We start from the raw sequence: 19,761 nt of genomic DNA, 5'->3' as shown, positions 1-19,761 counted from the left end.
CCATCACCCTGCTTTTGCTCCTGTATTTCTCTCTTCAGAATGTCTATTCTATCATTGTCCTGTCACTGTATTTTGGAAACATGTGTCAGGTTTCACATGTTCACAGCTGGAGAATTTTGCCTCGTAAAGAATTATACCTGGGGACTTCCCTGGTGGTCAAGTGGTTAAAAATCTGCCTTGCAGTGCAGGAAACAGGGGTCAACCCCTGGTCAGGGAACTAAGATCCTACACGCTGCAGAGCTACTGAGCCTGCACGCCACAACTAGAGTTCATATGCTCAGTGAAGATCCCACGTGCCACAACCAAAACCCAATGCAGCCAAATAAACAAATTTTTAAAACTGTACTTGGAATCTCACATCTGTCTAATTTAGATGATATCTTTTAAAATGTTTATTTATTTCGCCATGTTGGGTCTCAGTTGCAACACGTGGGCTTACTTGCTCCACGGCATGTGGTACCTTAGTTCCCCAGCCAGGGACTGAACCCACATATACTGCATTGGAAGGCAGGTTCTTAACCACTGGACCACCAGGGAAGCCCCAAGAGGATATGTTAATGAGACTTTGTACTTTACAGTTGATGCTGGAATGAGTTGGGGCTATTGGGATGACATGTATGTATTCTGTGTCAGAAAGACATGAATTTGGGGGGACCAGGGGCAGAATGCTATGGACTGATTGCGTCCTCTCAAAATTCATATGCTGAAGCCCTACCTCCAATCTATTTGAGGACAGGACTTTAGGAGGTAATTAATGTTAAATGAGGTTCTAAGAGTGGATTTCTCATTAAGAATGGTGGCCATATAAGACAAGGAAGAGAGAATGATCTTTCTCCACACATATCCACCTAGGAAAATCTTTGTGGCACACTGTAAGAAGGCAACTGTCTGCAAGCAAGGGAGACAGCCCTCACCAGAACCAGACCAGGCTAGGACACTGAAAAACCATGAGAAAATTCTGTTGTGTAATTCAGTGGCATTTTGTTATTATAGCCCAGGCAGACTGAGTTTATAACTAGAAAGATAAATATCTTTTCAGCAATAGCAACAATTTTGAAAAGCTATGATATGTAAATTTTATTTTAAAAGTTGCAAACAAAAGAAATACACTTGGCTTTGTCTATATTCAGAGTCCTACAGTTCTTTTAAAGTACAGTGTTAATAATGCTTTATAAAATGAGCTCTTACAGTATCTGATGCCTGGTAACACTGATATTTATCACTTAACAACCCCCTTACTCTCCCCTTACTCTCCTAATGTTATGATTTGACTAGACAGAATATAAAATGACAAGTAAATTTTTACAATGACTGCATTAATTATAACAAAAATATATGCCTTAAAGTACTCAAAAATAAGATAGCTACACTCAGTTATCCTAAAGTAATCAATTGAAATTTGTCTTAGATAATTAGGATGCCCATAAACCTGATTTTCCTGGGATAGTCCTGATTTATGTCCTGGTATAATGGCTAGCAGTGCCTTCTTTTGCTTCTTAAAAAGTCTTTGCAAACTATAGTTAAGATTGTGTATAATCAATTACAGAATAATTACTTGTTCAAAATTTTATGAATTTAGTGTTCAGTCTGGGACAGGAAATACCAACTGTCACTAAAATCTGGAAAATATGGTTGTCACATTATATAATATTCAATCACTTAAATAATTTTCTTCTCTAGGAGTCAAAGTAAATCTTGTAAATGAATTAAGAAGTGCTAAGATGAACCAGGTACCAAAACATTTTTAGACTTTGAAACGACTCAAGAATTCAGATTTTTAATTTATTCAAGCAGTGTTAAGATTATTCAGAGGAAAATGTCAATACACCTAGAACTGGATCACATCATGTTTCAAAAATACAGAAAGAAATGACTGTGAGCTTATCAACCTGAATATTCTGGAAGATGTATGTTCCAGTCAATGTTCTAGATGGGATAACCTAAGTCTTTCCTTTAACATTATAAAATAACATTAAAAAATGAACCAATGACTTCAATTTTAGGATTGAGGTCACTAAAATCAGAGTGGTCAACTAAAATTTGTATCCTACCCATCAACTGAATGTAATAATATGCTGACTCATGGTGCTGGCTTTTCTTTATAATAGAAATAGGTCATTTTTAAGAGTTATCAAAGCTACATTTAAAGAGGAGAGCACAACGGTGATGTGAAAAAAAAAAAATCTTTTCTTCCTAGAAATGTCTAGGCAACTGGCAAAGAAATGAGGGAAAAAAACAGTCTGAATAATAAATTCAGATTAGCCACACGAGATCACCTTTCCACATTTGCAAAACACAATACCTGTAACATCTCTACTCAATGTTATTAACAATGAAAACAGGGTCACATATAACTATAGAACACTACTTAATTTAGAAGAACTCTTTCAGAGAATCATATTTGTTAAGTAGTTTCACTTAGTATAGACCTGATTTGTTCATTCACCATTCACTTAATATATAGACCTAACTCATTCACACCTTAGCGTGTTTATACTCTAAAGTAAGAGTCTACTACTTGTAAACATTGCATCTCTCATAGCCTTAATACATATGTATACTTTGAGACTACTCTTTGGATTCCTGTTCTTCCTCTGAGTCCCGCGATCGCTTCCGGGAATTCAATGAACCTTCTGTTTGCAATGAATATGCAGTAGCAACAACAGCATCTCTAAATCCCTGAGGCTGCAAGATGAAAAAGTATACAAGTATGCCTTAAGAACATCTGAAATAACAACTGGTCTTCCAAATACTTTAAAGTAATAAGAGACCTACTTTATTCTTGGGATAGAAGTTATCAACCACAGTGAGTGAAGAGGATAAACCTCAAAGACAGGTGTCCAAGCCAGGACTATACTATTTTTATCTAGAGTCTCTTATGTATTTACTTATACATACACATATGCAGAAATAATAGTGCATTATAAAAATAATCTCTAAAGGGCAATCCTAACAAACTTTATGGTAGCTTTACTGGAAGAAGTGAAAGGAAGTATCCCACACGCCACAAGGCACGGCTGAAAAAAATCTTTAATACCCTGACATTACCCAGGACATGGAACACACTATCCTACAAATAAGTATTTCCTCTGTTCTTAAGAATAAATTTCAGTTCAATTGTGACTATTCTTTATATATACTACTATTTTGGGGATAATGTTCTAAACATCAAAATCTGTCCTCAAATATGTTCACTGCCTACAGAAGTTAATAGAAGCAATTTGTAAATGCTTTCTTCAAATAATTACTGCCCACTAACACCAAAATCCCACTCTAATCAAGTAATACTGACTGTGATCTGAAATGGTACTGTAGATTCCTTCTGGCTTGGTGATTTGTACAATGTCGCCAACCTGCTTAGAGAAAAATAAATACAAACACATGTCTTAATTAATTAGTTCAGATGACTGAGTTCATAATTTAAATTTATAGTTTTTCATTATAATTCTATTATTTTGTTGTCTAAGAACACACAAAGAAATATAAAAAACATTTAATTAAAACAATAACTATGTATATAATATATATAACTATTACATGTAATAACAATAGAATTGTTTGCATAACTGAAATTTTAAAACAACCTAAAGACAATGACTAATTCAAATAAATTATTTTATGCACAAGATACTGTTACATGTAAAATAAGGTGGAAGAAAATATTTAATGAGATGGGAAAATATTAATAATATACAAAGTATAAGTTATACTGTATGATCCCACATTCATGAGTAAGCTTGCATACATATTTTACAGAGAAAAATTACTAGACGACTACAACCACAAAGTTAAGTTGCTATTACAAGGTAAAGGTTATTTTTTTGTTTGATTATCTGTATCTTTCAAACTTTCTACAGTAATTGTGTATTTTTCATGTATGAGAAGCATTAAGAATTTCTTGGTATGCAACTGAGGAACACATACTCATTATACTAATACAATCAATCTAGGAAAACACATTCTTTCAAAATGAGTATGTTCAGAAAAATCATTGTCATAACAGGACAAGGTCTGATTAGGTACAATTTTATTGTGTACTCTAAAACTGAAAGCTCAAAGTGGTTGAGAAATAAAATTCTAAATTCTTATTAACTATGCTCAAATACCATAACAGCAACAAATATAGCTGACCCATGAACAATGCAGGGTTAGGCATACCAATCCCTCTGCAATCAAAAACCTGAATGTGCACGCATGCCAAGTCGCTTCAGTGGCGTCCAGCTCTTTGCGACCCTATGGACCATAGCCTGCCAGGCTCCTCTGTCCATGGGATTCTCCAGGGAAGAATACTAGAGTAGGTTGCCATGCCCACCTCTAGAGGATCTTCCCAACCCAAGGATCAAACCGGAGTCTCTTATGTTTCCTGCTTTGGCAGGCAGATTCTTTACCACTAGTGCCACCTGGGAAACCCCCAAAATCCAAATACTCTGCTACAAAAATGAACTGATTGAGCTATCCAACAGCAGGAAGGTGAGAGAGACTTAGGACTCAACTCCAGTTCTTTTAATTCCACATATTGTGATCTCGCTGGCTTCCCTCATAGCTCAGTTGCTAAAGAATTGGCCTGCAAAGCAGGAGACCCAGGTTCAATCCCGGGGTCAGGAAGATCCACGGCAACCCACTGCAGTATTGCTGCCTGGAGAATCCCATGGACTGAGGAGCCTGGCAGGCTACAGTCCATGGGGTCACAAGAGGCAGACACAACTTAGTGACTAAACCACCACCACCAAAATGAAAATACAGAAATTATATTTATCGAAAAAAATACATCTATAAGTGGACCCATCCAATTCAAATTCCTGTTCATGGGTCAACTTTACGAGCAAAAACTTTTAAAGCGCCTTTAAAAAATTACTTTAGAACTGATATAACTTATTCACAAAAGCTCAGGGTAGAAGCTACAGCTCAAGTGTCTGACAGATGACTAGATAAACAAAATGTGGTATAAACATACTATGGAATATTAGTCTTAAAAAGGAAAGAAATTCTACCATCTGCTGAAATGAACCTTGAAGACATTACACCAAGTCAAATAAAGCCAATCACAACAAGAACAATATTGTATGCTCCCAATTATATTAATGAGTGCCTAGACTAGTCAAATTCACAGAGACAGAAGGTAGCATGGTGGTTGCCAGAGGCTGGTGTGGGGGGAGAACAGGTAGTTACTATTTAATAGGCATGGAGTTTCAGTATGGAAAGATGAAAAAGTTCTGGAGATGGATGGTGGTGATAGTCGTACAATAATATGAATGTACTTCACGCCACTGAACTGTACAGTTACACGGTTAAAATGGTAAATTTTATGTTATGAATACTTTAACACAATTTTTAAAAACTGATATAACTGTACACAATGAAGATTCTAAGTTAAAAGAAAAATCAGACTCTCTTAAAAGATTATTTGTTTACATATAATATAATGTTGATTTGTTTTCAAAGATAATATATGAAGGCCATTTTTGTTTATCGTCTGTTATTCTCTCAGTTTTGAAACTGCCCTGCTCCTCAGGCATAATTCAAAAAAGAAGCAATTAGAGACCATCATCCACTCACTAGTTTTTAGGTTTGTTTTTTCAGGATGAAAACAGAAGAATTAAAAATGTCATCTTTGTAATTTCAACTGTATGCATAAATAAAATAACTGCAAAGTAATATGTAACATAAGAATGTTATGTTAAGGAATTATGTTAGTTGTGTTAGGGAGTGAAATCATCAACTTTTATGATGCTTTAGGGTTGACTGTCTATCTTTAATGCAAAACAAAACAGGAAAAATAGAGGCACCTCCTTAAAATTAAAAAATCACATTTTGATCCAATAAAACAAAAATTAGCTAATCTTCTGAAAAATGAGTATCTAAATCACCTCATATCACCATATGCCCAAAAAGGTACCCAGTATATCCGACTTTCCTGAGAAAATTATTAAAAAGGAAATAAGCTTTTAAGAAGCATTTACAAGTTTTATTAAGAATACTAAAGTCAAAGGGACATTACGTATTCAGGTGGAAAAATCTTCCTCGAATTTCTAGGTAAAAACAAAATTTATTTCATGTCTGCATCTCAAGATATCTTTTTAAACAACACACTGAACTGAAGAATCACTTGGCTCATGGCCCCAGCTGAGATGAAGCTTAACATATGGCTGAACTGCATAGTTTAGGTCAGGAAGAAACAAGACAGAAGCACAGTTTGTGCTCTAAAGCTGAGACACATATGAAACAGTGTGTGGGGGTGTTGATGTATTACTCCACTCTACCACCAGATCTTCTTGGCAAAGCACAGTATAATTCTGAACAATCTTGGCCTCATATTATCATGAATATGCAAATTGGAGGAAAACCCACACAATATACAGGACAGAGACAAAAGTATTTCTTTTAATAACTGTTGAAATGTTATTCTGTTACTAGCCAAACGGTAAAAATTCCGGTGAAGAACAGGGACTGAGGCATGAGATGGGACACTGAAGTTCAATCTCAATATAAATCTGGCTAGTCAAGGTTTTCATTTTTCTGCTCAGACTAGAGGTGTTCATTTTTATAAACTATTTTCCCCCAGCATGAATTTATATTTCCATCCTTTTAAGATACTATATTTTAAAAAGTATACAAGATTTCATGCCACTTTAATAACTTAAAGATATCTAACTTCAAACAATGAATAAAACAATGTTGATTTTATTAAATGAAGTCAACTACTTCTGATTATAACAAAGTATGCATACTACTTATCATATATCCACAGCCCAGGAAAAAAAGGTTTGGAAAAAAAGGTTTTTACCTAAAATACTTAGTACAATAAAGAACAGTTAATATTCAAAAAATGGTAGCTGCTACTTTTTAATCTTCCTGGGCCTTGATCTTCTCACTGTTAATGATGATAGCTATAGAGCCTTCGAAGAGTTACTGAAGGACTCGCAGACACAGAGAAAAACTGAGTGGTTACCAGTGGGGAGGGGGAGAACAGCAGTATAGGAGTAGGGGATTAAGAGTACAAACTATTATGTACAAAATAAGCTACAAGGATATACTGTACAATACAACGAATATAGCCAGTATTTTACAATAACTTTAAATGGAGCATAACCTTTAAAATTTTTGAATCATTATACTGTACATCTGTAACATATAATATTGTATATCAACTATAGTTAAATTTGGTTAAAAAGAGATATTGAATGGATTATATGCAATGTTGTATATAAGGTACACAGTTAAACACCTAGCACAAGCAAGCCACTCATTAAAATAGTATGAGATATAAGAAAAACATTCCTAGAGCAGTAGATTTCCGTTAAATCTATCTATTCAATGTCAGCGTTCTACACCACTAATTTCTTGGGAAGGATTAGTAAGAGGCTGAAGCCATAAAATGGTTAACTCTGAAGAAAGTAAGCATGATTTTCCTACCATGCTCAGTTGTGTCCGACTCTTTGTGACCCCATGGACTGTAGCCTCCCAGGCTCCCCCTTCCATGGGATTCTCCAGGCAAGAGTACTGGAGTGGGTTGCCATTTCCTTCTCCAGGGGATCTTCCCGACCCAGGGATTGAACCCGGCCGGGTCTCCCACATTCCAGGCAGACGCTTTAACCTCTGAGCCACCAGGGAAGCCCATGCTAACTTCTAGGATTTGACAAAGGAAAACTTCTCCTTCTGATGAGTGCATAAACAGATGAAAGAAACAAAGAAAAAGATGGAAGAAGCATCTTTCTTTACTCCTATTTTTCTCTCTTCTTAGATGTATTCTGTTATTGAGTATTTTAATACTAGAACAGTAGAAGACCACTATAGTATACTTGCTCAGGGGGAATTTCTAAAAACATTTAAATAGTGAGATGTACTTTACAGAAAACCTCAATCTGGAAAAATATAAACAATACGTTCAAAAGACTCATCTGGAGAACTGTTGCCAAATCTTTACAATAGGGTTTGTCGCTGAGAAAAGAACTGCTTTTGTGAATTCAGTATACAATGACCTATTTATAGAGTTGGGGGATGGGAGTCAATGGCAAAGCACTATGCATTATGGAGGGAAAAAGTTACCTGAAGTCTTTGGAAATGCCATCTTTCAAAGCAACGAACTGTATGAACTAGTTACAAAAGATGTACAGAGATGTAATCAGTTCTGCTATGAGCTCAGGGTCAGTAAGACCTAACTTGGTCAGGCTTGATTTTTTTCACTTTGTACAAGAATGAAGAAATGCAGATAAAGAAATAGTATATCTGACCAAACCCAGTATGTGTTAAAGCAATCCTTTTTTTCTTTATCCACATGCTGTCTCAATTTCCCCATTTTACTGGAGCATTCCCAAACCAAGTTTTCTTGGTTATACCAATTAATTTCAAAGCAGAGAGGCTGGCATAAATCTGACATTTCTAGGCTTCACGGCTTTCAATTGCCTATTTTGAAGAAAATGAAAAGTGGTTTGTTCACTTGCTTAGTAGCTTTAAAAACAAACACAAAGGTTTCATGCTGCCATAGTTTTATTTTCAAGAATAATACTTGTGAAAGGCAAGTAAGTAACTGGATAACAAAAGTAGGATAGGGAAATAGAAAACGAGAATAGACATGATTTCATATAAGAAATATATTAAGAAACTAAGAAAAACCATCCTATTTTCCACATAAATTAAAGTCCTAAGGCTAACCTCAAAAGTTTTCCTTTTGTCCTAATTTTACTCTTCTTTCAATCCGTTCCAGGAACACAGAGTACTCACCTCCCTCTGCATGGTTAATAAATGGTACTTGATTTCAAAGAGCTTTAGAAGGTGGCATTCTTTGGCCACCTACTCATTTCAGGTGCACCCCATCATTTAAATATTCCAAAGAACTTCCTATGTAGCTAACTGTGCGGTATAACAACATGTTTTTATGCCTGCTTTGGGTGATGAAGGCAACAGAAGCTTTAGTTCATGGGGCACTGTAAAGAGCATCTAGCTCTAAGGAATTGATAAATGTTCAGTGTAATTTACCCAATATTTAGAATCACTAACCTGTTTCTATACTGACCTTTGCTTTTGGTCCCAATGAAAGATAATCCGTATTGTAGCAGCATGTCCCCAACTTTCCCCTAAGGGAAAAAGAACAGGATAACTGAGTAGATTGTAAGTCTCTCAGAACGCCTCTGACCAAAAACAAGTTTCCTTTACTCAATTTAACATAATGAAAGTATATTTAGTTTCAAAAAAGCCAGGTACATGGCTAACATCCTGAAATTAATAGATTTTTACCTATCCGTGGAAACACTGCAGAGCATTATCGCCACCCTCGACCTGCTTTCAGAAAACTCAATCTATTTGTCAATCTTCCTTATCAACAGGCTTACTGACATATTTTGATCACCAGAAGAAAAGCAAAACCTGACAGAATATTCTTGAAGATTTTAGTAGAAATAAATCTTGAAGCCTTGTGTCCTAATAAAACCATGAGTAAGGTTAGAGACAGAGTCATAACCTGAGTTATTCATTACAGTGTGATTTGTATTTAAATGGATTCACCCCTTCTCCTGCTTAAGAGTGTGTGATTTCTGAGAACAAGAATCATCTTATGAATATACTATGGACCTGACACAAGAGTTGCCAGAGAGTAGATGCTCAATAAATGTTAAACAATTGAAAGGATGAGTCAGTATCTCAGGGCACTGTGTTCCACGCTAAGATTTATCAGCAAATAAGAGAGAGTCTTCTCTGCTTTCATGGAACTTACAATACTCAATAAGCATCATACCAAAGAGGTAGAAAAAAATGTATTTAACTACAAATGTTGGATTAATTGCCTACCCAGTGCAGGAACCAGCAAGGCCTGATTTCTATCAAACTTTGTTGTCATCTGATTGGTTAAAATTACCTACAAAAGCAAAATATGAGAAAATTAGGTGAGTCTCCCCCCAAAATTACAAGGTCTAAAGACACCATGTGTAAAAACTTAATAACTAGGAGCAGTGGAAACAAGGGAATCTGTATTCTTTATCACTATTGCCTCTCTAGAATATATTTATTCAAAGGAATATAAAATCCTTAATAAGTCTCTGGCAGGCCAGTAGTTAAGACTCTGTGCTTTCAATGCATCTTGGCCACAGGTTTGATCCTTGGTTGGGGAACTCAGATCCCACATGCCGCATGGTGTGGCCAAATTAAAAAATAAAATCCTTAATAAAATTAACTCAGTGTTTATACTCTTAGGGGAGAGACAGTATTACCATTTATGATTTTACAGGAAAAAAAAAAAGGAGACCAAGGCAAAGAATGAGAAGAGATCTAAAATCATATAGAGAGCACAGTATAATTAAAAGAACTAGGAAAGAATAAAATCCAGTAACAGATCAAATGACCCCAAATTATAACTATACTAGACTGCTCAGATAATAGAGACACAGGTATTGTCTTATTCATAGGTGGCCTCAAGGCTAACGATATTGCTAATTCTTTTACATATAGTGGCCTACAGAAAAGATAATATATTTAAAAAGATATCAATTTTATTTTTTTGGTTTATTTTTTGGCTGCACCACATAGCCTATAGGATCTTAGTTCCTCAACCAGGAATCAAATCTGTGCCCCCTGAAGTGGAATCTCAATTCTTAACCAATGGACCACCAGGGAAGTTCCACAAGATAGCAATTTGAAACCAGAGACAAAAAGTGTTTAAGGCTAACTGAACACAGTTAAAAGTCAGATTATCTGGCACCTTCTCATCCAAACTTCTCCAGAAATGGTTATTTTAAATATTGTTCCAATATAGATCTTCTCTCCAGAAATAAGACAGATAACTACTGCAAGCTGAAACTGGTAAGAACTTCTAAAAAAGCCATGAGAAAAGATCAAAAAAAGTCACCAATTCTTTAAGAAAACTGAGAAAGAAAAGGCTATTTGGCTGTTCCCACCATAGTGATCAACACCCTAAAATTTTTATCTACAAAGGAGAAATCTGTGATCTGATTTCAGTCGGGTACAAACTGGATGACAGCACCTTCCTCTAGTCTCTCTCCTCTGAATGGCATAGTGGTCTTCCCATGTGTTACCTTACTCCAGGTATTTTAGAACAAGCTAAGTAGGAACTTAAATTGGTAATTAACTGAAATATATGTCTAACTGGCATCTACAACACGTTGCATAATACTCTTTACATACTACCAAGTGTTTAATCTTTAGCAAGTGGGATATTTACTTACACCAATATGCCAGGAGCCAGCATGGGAGATCCCACCCATGACAAGGTCATGCAGGACTCGAGGGACTCCCTGGGCCATCCCACCCATGACAAGGTCATACGGAAGAGTCCTGATTAAGCAAGGCCTCAGGACTTGACGGACCCACTGGACCTGCTCGAGCATCTACCCCCAAACCAGAATCTGTCTGTCTTACTATTCTATGTCTTTCACTAGCTCTTCTGACATTAGCAGAGGGCTGTCCCCCACCACCTTTCTCTGCTAAGAGTTAACTTAGGGCTTTAGTTAATAAATCTCCTGGGCATGAAAGGAGTGTTTCAGACCCCCTGGTAGCATTCTAGCTTACTTGGCAGGTTTATCTAGACTCTTGCAACATTGTTGAGCCTATGCTTGCTGCCAAGTTCTCACATCCCTTTTTCATTGTGTTCCTGGGAGTGCATATAGTTGAGATGTAGCAATAACAAGCAGTAGCTTTAGCATTAGCAACATTAGACTTTGAGTTAATAAGTTCTTTCTTTGCTGTAACCTGCTGAATCTTTGCTCCATAAAAATGTAACTCTGTACTTTAAGGGTGACGCAGGCTAAAAATTTAAGGGAAAATTATTGTTCTGGCTGACCAACATTTATCAAAAAGAGGTCATGGAATATCAATAGGCCTCCAGGACAGAAGATGATGTACAAAAAATAAGACTCTTATAAGAAGGAACCTGATACCGATAAAAGTTATTACTGATGGAATGTTGAGTTGACTCTGCATTTTTCACCTTGCTGTATGTACAACTCGGGGTATAAAAGCCCCGAGGAAAATAAAGTAAAATGGGCCTCGCTCACTGAAGGTTGGTCACCTCATGTTGTTCTTTCCTTATCTCTTTCTCTATCTTTCTTCATTCGCCGACGTCGTCCCTCCTGAGGATATCCCTGGACTCTGCTGAGGCTGGACCTCGGCACCAATACCTTTTGATTAAAGGTGCACTATTCAATTCTGCAACCATTAGCCATATAGCTTTTAAAAACTAAATTAATTAAAACTAGAAATTCAGTTCTTCCACAGCATTAGTCACATTTGAAGTGCTCAACAACCATGCAACTATTAAATCAGACTGAGCATTTTCATCTTTACAGAAAGTTCTATCGGACAACATTGCTTCACAGACTATTACACATCTTACACATTACCCACGACACACCTCGAGGCAAATGTAAACAGACATGTTGGCTTACCAGTTGTTCAACATCCCCGAATCAGAATTTGCATCACTAGCAAATATTTATAAAATAATTAATACTCCTTCTGCAAAAATGTTGGGTTTACCATGATACAAATGAAAGTTATTGTGTAATTATTCCAAGCTCTTAAAGAATGAGTCCTGGGACCTCCCTGGTGGACTAGTGGTCAGGATTCTAGGCTTTCCCGCAAACTGTGATGGATGGTGCCAAGAAGAAAAAAAAAATGCATCTTAAAGTAGTGAAGTAATAATCACTTTGAAATTATGAACTTCAGTGCTTTAAGAATACTTCTGCTGTCCAAATGTCCTTAAATGAATGAACAGATAAACAAAATGTGGTATACAAATCAAATCCAAAATTATTCAGTCATAAAAAGCATACTGATACATGCCACAACATGGTTGAACCTTGAAAATATTATGCTAAGTGAAAGAAGCCAGACATAAAAGATCACATATTGTATGAATTTATATAAAATATCCAAAGAAGACAAATCCATAGATACAGCAGACTAGTGGTTGTTAGTGGCTATAGAGAGGGTGCAATGGGAAATGATGGTGAACGGGTATGAAAGTTCTTTTTGGGGTAGTGGAAATGTTCTAAAATTAGATAGCTGTGATGGTTGCACAGTTCTGGATACACCCAAATGCACTGAGCTACACTTTAAAAGGGCGAATTTTATGGTATATTAACTATATCTAATAGGGCTGTTAAAATTTTTTCTGCTAAAAAATAAGTGTATCTCTAAAAGGTAAACTATACCTCAAGAAAAAAAAGTCTATCTTCTATTTTAGCCACACACACAAAAAAGGTATAACTGGAATCTAATCAGGAGGAAACATCACAGAAACCCAAACTGCAGAGATATTCTCTAAAAGTACTGGCTTGTATTCTTGAAACACAGCAATAGCACAAAAGTAAAGAAAGGCAACTAAAGCGATATGACAAGTTAAAAGCAATATGTGATTCCAGCTGGCAAACTGAACTGGGGAAAAAACTGTTATGAAGGACATCACTGAGATAAGTGACAGAACTAAAATATGGATTAAATATTAAAGTTGCATAATATTAAATATCCTGAATTTGATAACTATACTCTGGATACCATATGAGACTACTCTCATTCTTAGGAAATATATACTGAAGCATTATTAGACAAGTGGGTATGATGTGTGCATATATTTTTAACAGTTTAGAAAAATATACACATAAACTCTGTGTGTGTGTGTGTGTGTGTGTGTGTGTGTACAGAAAGAGAGTGGGGAGAGAGAATAAGAATGAAAAAGCAAATCTTGGGAAATGTTATATGGGAATTCTTTATACTACCCAAATCAGCAAAATTAATTTTATCTTTTCCCCACTGAACTATAAACAACAACAAAAAAGAATTCCCATTCACTGATGTACAGAACATACTTTGGAATACACTTTCTGGGAGCAATTTGCTAATACATAACAAAATGTTTAAAAATAGAGATATCCCTTTTGGCTTAATATTTTCAGAAGTAATTGGACACATGGACAAAGAAGCATATATTAAGTTGTTGACTCTAAACAACGGGTGACATTTCATGTTGTCTAGACTACTCTTTTTTTTGCAGTGGTGGCAGGGAGGAGCTGCACTTCACAGCTGGCGGCACCTCAGCAACCTGACCAAGGAATGAACCTGCGCTAAGGCAATGAAAGCCTAGAATCCTAACCACTAAGCCACTAGGGAACTCCCTAGATTACTTTTTTAATCAGAAAAGATGAAGCTCTCTCTTAAAAAACAAAAGCAAAAACCTAAGCAACTATACAACCCATTATCCTTGAGTGCCCCCTACTGGGGACTCTTCACTAACACAATGCTAAATTACAAATTGGGCTTCCCAGGTAGCTCAAGGGGTGAAGAACCCGCCTGCCAGTGTAGGAGAATGGTTTGATCCGTGGGTTGGGAAGATCCCCTGGAGGTGAAAAGGGCAACCTTCTTCAGTATTCTTGCCTAAAAAAACATCCCTTGAAAAGAGGAGCCTGCCTGATGGGCTACAATGGGGTCACAAAGAGCTGGACACGACTGAACATGCAAGAAATTAGAAATTAATGACAAGAAATAATTCAAGACAGGACACCATGTTCTGAGCATATGCAAAGAAAAAAAAAATTCAAAATTCAAAAAAAATGTACATTTTTGAAGTGTGTGTGTGTGTGTATCAGTTGTGGGATGAAGCTGCAGAGAGGGAAGTGCAAAAAGGCAGTTAAAAAATAAGTTTTTACCTCACTCCTTTTTTATCTCTTTACTTCTGAGCTCATCTTTACCTCTCTCCTGACATTACATATCTGGAAGAGTTAGCTCCTCCTCTAAATATCTAGGCCGTTTACACAATTTTTCTACCCAACTGAGTGTGTGATTCTACATTATGTATTAATCAAAGACTCAAGAATAAAAGAAAAATGGCAATGTTGGAAGAGCTTACCTGAGAAACATCAAGTATATTACAAAGCAAACAATGTAATTATCAAAGGTGGCATTTCTTTATCAAACAAAGTCCATTTTTATAATTCAGCATCTTAATTATGCTTTTTACTTCCCAGGAAAACTGATACACAACACTCCGACTAGATTTAACTTGTTTTACAGAAACCAAACTGAAACAAAACTACATTCACAATTGTACACTGGGGCTTCCCTGGTTGTCCAGTGATTAACAATCCACCTGCCAATGCAGAGGACACGCATTCAACCCCTGGTTTGGGAAGATTCCACATGCTGTATGGTAAGTTAGCCAAAACTACTGAGCCAGCACTCTAGGGCCTGCAAGCCACAAGTACTGAAGCCCACGCACTCAGAGCCTGCGCTCTGCAACAAGAGAAGCCACCACAATGACAAGCCCTCACACTACAATGAAAAGTACCCCTGCTTGTGGCAACTAGAAAAAGCCCATGTGCAGCAACAAAGACAGCCAAAAATATGTATAAATATTAAAAAAAAGAACTGTACGTCCATAGTATTTGCTGTCAGTCAGACAAATTTTATATTTTGCTATTTCTAGATTTTAACATTTAATTTTTGGGTTTTTTTTAGTCATATTGCACAACATGCAGGATCCTAGTTCCCTGACCAGGGATCAAACCTGTGCTCCCTGCACCAGAAAAGTAGAATCCTAACCACTGAACCACCAGGGAACCCCTTACATTTGAACATTTTATATAATCGCGACCTTATAACAAAACTTCCTTTACTAATAATACTTACAGCTAATCTGTGGTTGTTTGCAAGGCTGATCATCTGTTGGGCTAGGCCATTTAATAATCGAGTACGAAGGGACAAGTCATCTAGGTCATGACGAAATGGAAAAGCGATACCATCCACTATCACTAATCGAACCTAATTACAAAAGAGATAATGATATTAGGTTTGGTATTTAAAATAAAATAATAAATGGCAATCACAAAGCAGAGTGCATTACAGAGAAAAAGAAACAAAATTTTAAAGTTCAGCGTTGTATTTCCTACTTTCCAAAGACTTTATTTTGGTCAGGTAGAAAGCTATTCAGTGCTTTCTGCATTAGTCACCAAAAGTTAGAATAAACTCTAGTTTGATAATTTATCATCTTAAAAGAACAATTCAATTAAAAAAAGCAATTACAATTTTCTCATAATTTGCCACTATACCCAGTTTTCACAGAGGTGGACCAATAAAAAATACTTTTAAAATCTTAGTAAAATCAATTTTTCAATTAAATGTCAATTTTATCTTCAGGATTCCTTTTATGTTAAAAAAAACCCTCTCAAATATCAAATTATTAAAGATTTTTCAAATGCTTAATTTTTGGTATATTTTTCTTTAATTTAAAATACACTATAGGGCAACTAACCATTATAGAATTCAGCAAGAGGCAAGTTTGTTTTGAATTCTAATCAACAAAGTTTACTTACAGATGATAAACATTTTCATGACAGTTTCATTTCTAATAGGATCTAAATAATGGCTCCTATGGTGAAGTTAGAATAATATATAACCTAAGATCCAAGAACAAACAGAATCTGGAAACCAATCCAATTGTAAACAAAATATGACAAAACTATGTATTTTTTATAAGGACTAGGCAAAAGGAGCAGCTTTTGTGAAGCACTGTCTTAGTAAGCTGTTTTTATATATTTCATTCATTACTTCATTCAACAAATATTTGACACCTACTATATGCTAGTCACTGTTCCATGGACTGGGGAACAAGAGACAAGATCCTTGATCTTTTGGAGCTTATGTTCCAGTGCAGTAAGTAAGTAATTTGTATGCAAACAAAAATATGAATAATTTCTTTTTTTAAACTCAATAGATTACAAAGGATATAACTCAGCACCATATGATCCAGCAATCCCACTCCTGGGCATGTATCTGGAGAAAACTGTAATTCAAAAGACACATGCATCCCAGTGTTCATAGCAGCACTATTCAAATAGCCAGGACAGGAAAACAGCATAAATGTCCATCAACAGATGAGTGGATAAAGAAACTGTGGAGTATATATCCGTGTATAATGTGTAAACATATACATTCAATGGAATATTACTCAGCCATAAAAAATGACATAATGCCATGTGCAACAATACAGATGGAACTAGAGATTATCATACTAAGTGAAGTAAGTCAGAAAAAGACAAATATCATATGCTATCACTTATATGTATAATTTAAAACATGACACAAATCAACTTATTTACAAAATAGAAACAGACTCACAACATAAGAAAAAACATGGTTACTCAGGAGGAAAGTAGTGGAGAGATAAATTAAGAGTATGGGATTAGCAGATACAAACTACTATATATAAAAATATTTAAACAACAAGGTCCTACTGTATAGCACAGGGAATTAAATTTACTATCCTGTAATAAAACATAAACAATAAACTGTGGAAAATTCTGAAAGAGATGGGAATACCAGACCGCCTGACCTGCCTCTTGAGAAACCTGTATGCAGGTCAGAAGGCAAGAGTTAGAACTGGACATGGAACAACAGACTGGTTCCAAATAGGAAAAGGAGTATGTCAAAGCTGTATATTGTCACCCTGCTTATTTAACTTACATTGCAGAGTACATCATGAGAAACGCTGGGCTGGAAGAAGCACAAGCTGGAATCAAGATTGCCGGGAGAAATATCAATCACCTCAGATATGCAGATGACACCACCCTTATGGCAGAAAGTGAAGAGGAATTAAAAAGCCTCTTGACGAAAGTGAAACAGGAGAGTGAAAAAGTTGGCTTCAAGCTCAACATTCAGAAAACGATGATCATGGCATCCGGTTCCATCACTTCATGGGAAATAGATAGGGAAACAGCGGAAACAGTGGCTGACTTTATATTTTGGGCTCCAAAATCACTGCAGATGGTGACTGCAGCCATGAAATTGAAAGACACTTACTCCTTGGAAGGAAAGTTATGACCAACCTAGATAGCATATTCAAAAGCAGAGACATTACTTTGCCAACAAAGGTCTGTCTAGTCAAGGCTGTGGTTTTTCCAGTAGTCATGTATGGATGTGAGAGTTGGACTGTGAAGAAAGCTGAGTGCCGAAGAACTGATTCTTTTGAACTGTGGTGTTGGAGAAGACTCTTTAGAGTCCCTTGGACTGCAAGGAGATCCAACCAGTCCATCCTAAAGGAGATCAGTCCTGGGTGTTCACTGGAAGGACTGATGTTGAAGCTGAAACTCCAATACTTTGGCCACCTGATGTGAAGAGCTGACTCATTTGAAAAGACCTTGATACTGGGAAAGATTGAGGGCAGGAGGAGGACGGGACGACAGAGGATGAGATGGCTGGATGGCATCACCGACTCAATGGACATCAGTTTGGGTAAACTCCAGGAGCTGGTAATGGACAGGGAGGCCTGGCATGCTGTGGTTGATGTGGTCGCAGAGAGTTGGACATGACTGAGCGACTGAACTGAACTGAATAAACCATAATGGTAAAGAATATGAGAGAGGGTATGTATATATATGCATAACTGAATTACTTTGCTCTACTCCAGAAACTAACACAACATTGTAAATCAACTACGTGTCAATTCGAAAAAATGTAAAGGACATAATTCAGGAATAGTCAGATGGAACAGATGCATAGAGAAGGTATGGGGAAGGGACACAGAGCTTCCAAGTTCTCTTACAGGTTCACCAACTCAGAAGTTCTGTATAAGATAATTTATGATAATGACAGGGGCTATAAAGAAACTCAAACCAGGTGAAATGACAAATAAATAGGTGGTGGGTTGAGGCAAACTTAAGACTAGATGTGAGGAGACATCAATAAAAAGGCAGGCAATAGAACTGACTTCTGGTGGAGAAGGAAATGGCAACCCACTCCAGTACTCTTGCCTGGAGAATCCCCTGGACAGAGGAGCCTGATGGGCTACAGTCCATGGGGTCGCAGAGTCGGATACGACTGAGTGACTGACACACTAAATTGAGGACATACTTGATGGTGCAAGAGTACACTGTATCTACTCTCCCATCTCCTGCAGAAAGCAGAATGGGGCAGGCAGCACCTAGAAGGCAGGATGGCGCCCCCCACCCTCATCCCTTCTGGAAGTCTTGGGGCCTCAGTGCCTGCAACAGCTGGCCTCGGGCAAACAGAAGACTAAGTTGTTTATAAAAAATTATTATTTTAATATATTAATATATTTTAATTATTATTTTTAATAATAACATTATTATTAATTAATTATTAAAACAAAAAAAAAAGAACTGACTCCAGGATACGGACCTCTAGGAGAGAAAGACAACTCACATATATTACGAACAGGAAGGTCAAAGGCTCTAAGACACAAACAGGTTTGGTATGTTTAAAGGGTCAGAAAAAAAGTAGTGAGGAGGAGCGATAGGAAGTGACAGAAAGGAATAGTGGTGTGCTGAGGCCAAATGCTACAGCTCTTGAGCCAAGAGCTAAATTTTTACAAGTTTTACAAATCCATCATCAAATATAGTCTTCTGTAACAAACTATACAAATTTATGAGTAAATGAATTACATTAAAATATGGATGATAAATACTGAAAACCCACCCCTCCTACATTTTACTATTATCTATGCTCTTAAGGTTACTTACATCTGTTTTACCTTTATAGTGGAAACACTACATAATGATGCGCATGGTTTCTTCTCTACTCCATGTCCAGTGACATACTTGAAATCAGCTATGATAGGAGTATTTTCTACATGGAAACCAGCAAGCAAATAAGCTACAGATCAAGATTTGATTTGTTTTGCTATCTAGACTTCTAATAAAGTGATGGAAAAAAATGTCATAATCAGATTGATCTTAAAAATGTGTCTGTAGGGAACAGACTAGTGGTTGCCAAGGGGGAGCAGGATGAGGGAGGGGTGGTCTG

At 36.5% G+C, this 19,761-nt stretch overlaps 1 protein-coding gene across 1 annotated transcript in view; it reads right to left on the bottom strand.

The window, feature by feature from the left end:
* Positions 1-1,051: 1,051 nt before the first annotated feature.
* RAD51C (RAD51 paralog C) overlaps positions 1,052-19,761 on the bottom strand; it is a 28,528-nt gene continuing 9,818 nt past the window's right edge. Inside the window, exons 5-9 of the mRNA XM_004013178.6 lie at positions 15,631-15,762; positions 9,784-9,850; positions 9,014-9,074; positions 3,293-3,353; positions 1,052-2,685 (exon numbers count right to left, since the gene is read on the bottom strand). Of these exons, the coding sequence (XP_004013227.1) occupies positions 2,569-2,685; positions 3,293-3,353; positions 9,014-9,074; positions 9,784-9,850; positions 15,631-15,762 (438 nt within the window). The 3' untranslated portion in view covers positions 1,052-2,568. The remainder of the gene's footprint in view (positions 2,686-3,292; positions 3,354-9,013; positions 9,075-9,783; positions 9,851-15,630; positions 15,763-19,761) is intronic.

The sequence above is a fragment of the Ovis aries genome, chromosome 11, assembly GCF_016772045.2.
Source record: "Ovis aries strain OAR_USU_Benz2616 breed Rambouillet chromosome 11, ARS-UI_Ramb_v3.0, whole genome shotgun sequence".
Classification (NCBI taxonomy): Eukaryota; Metazoa; Chordata; class Mammalia; order Artiodactyla; family Bovidae; genus Ovis; species Ovis aries.
Note: the sequence above shows the minus strand (reverse complement) of the source record. Positions and strands in the feature narration are given on the sequence as shown.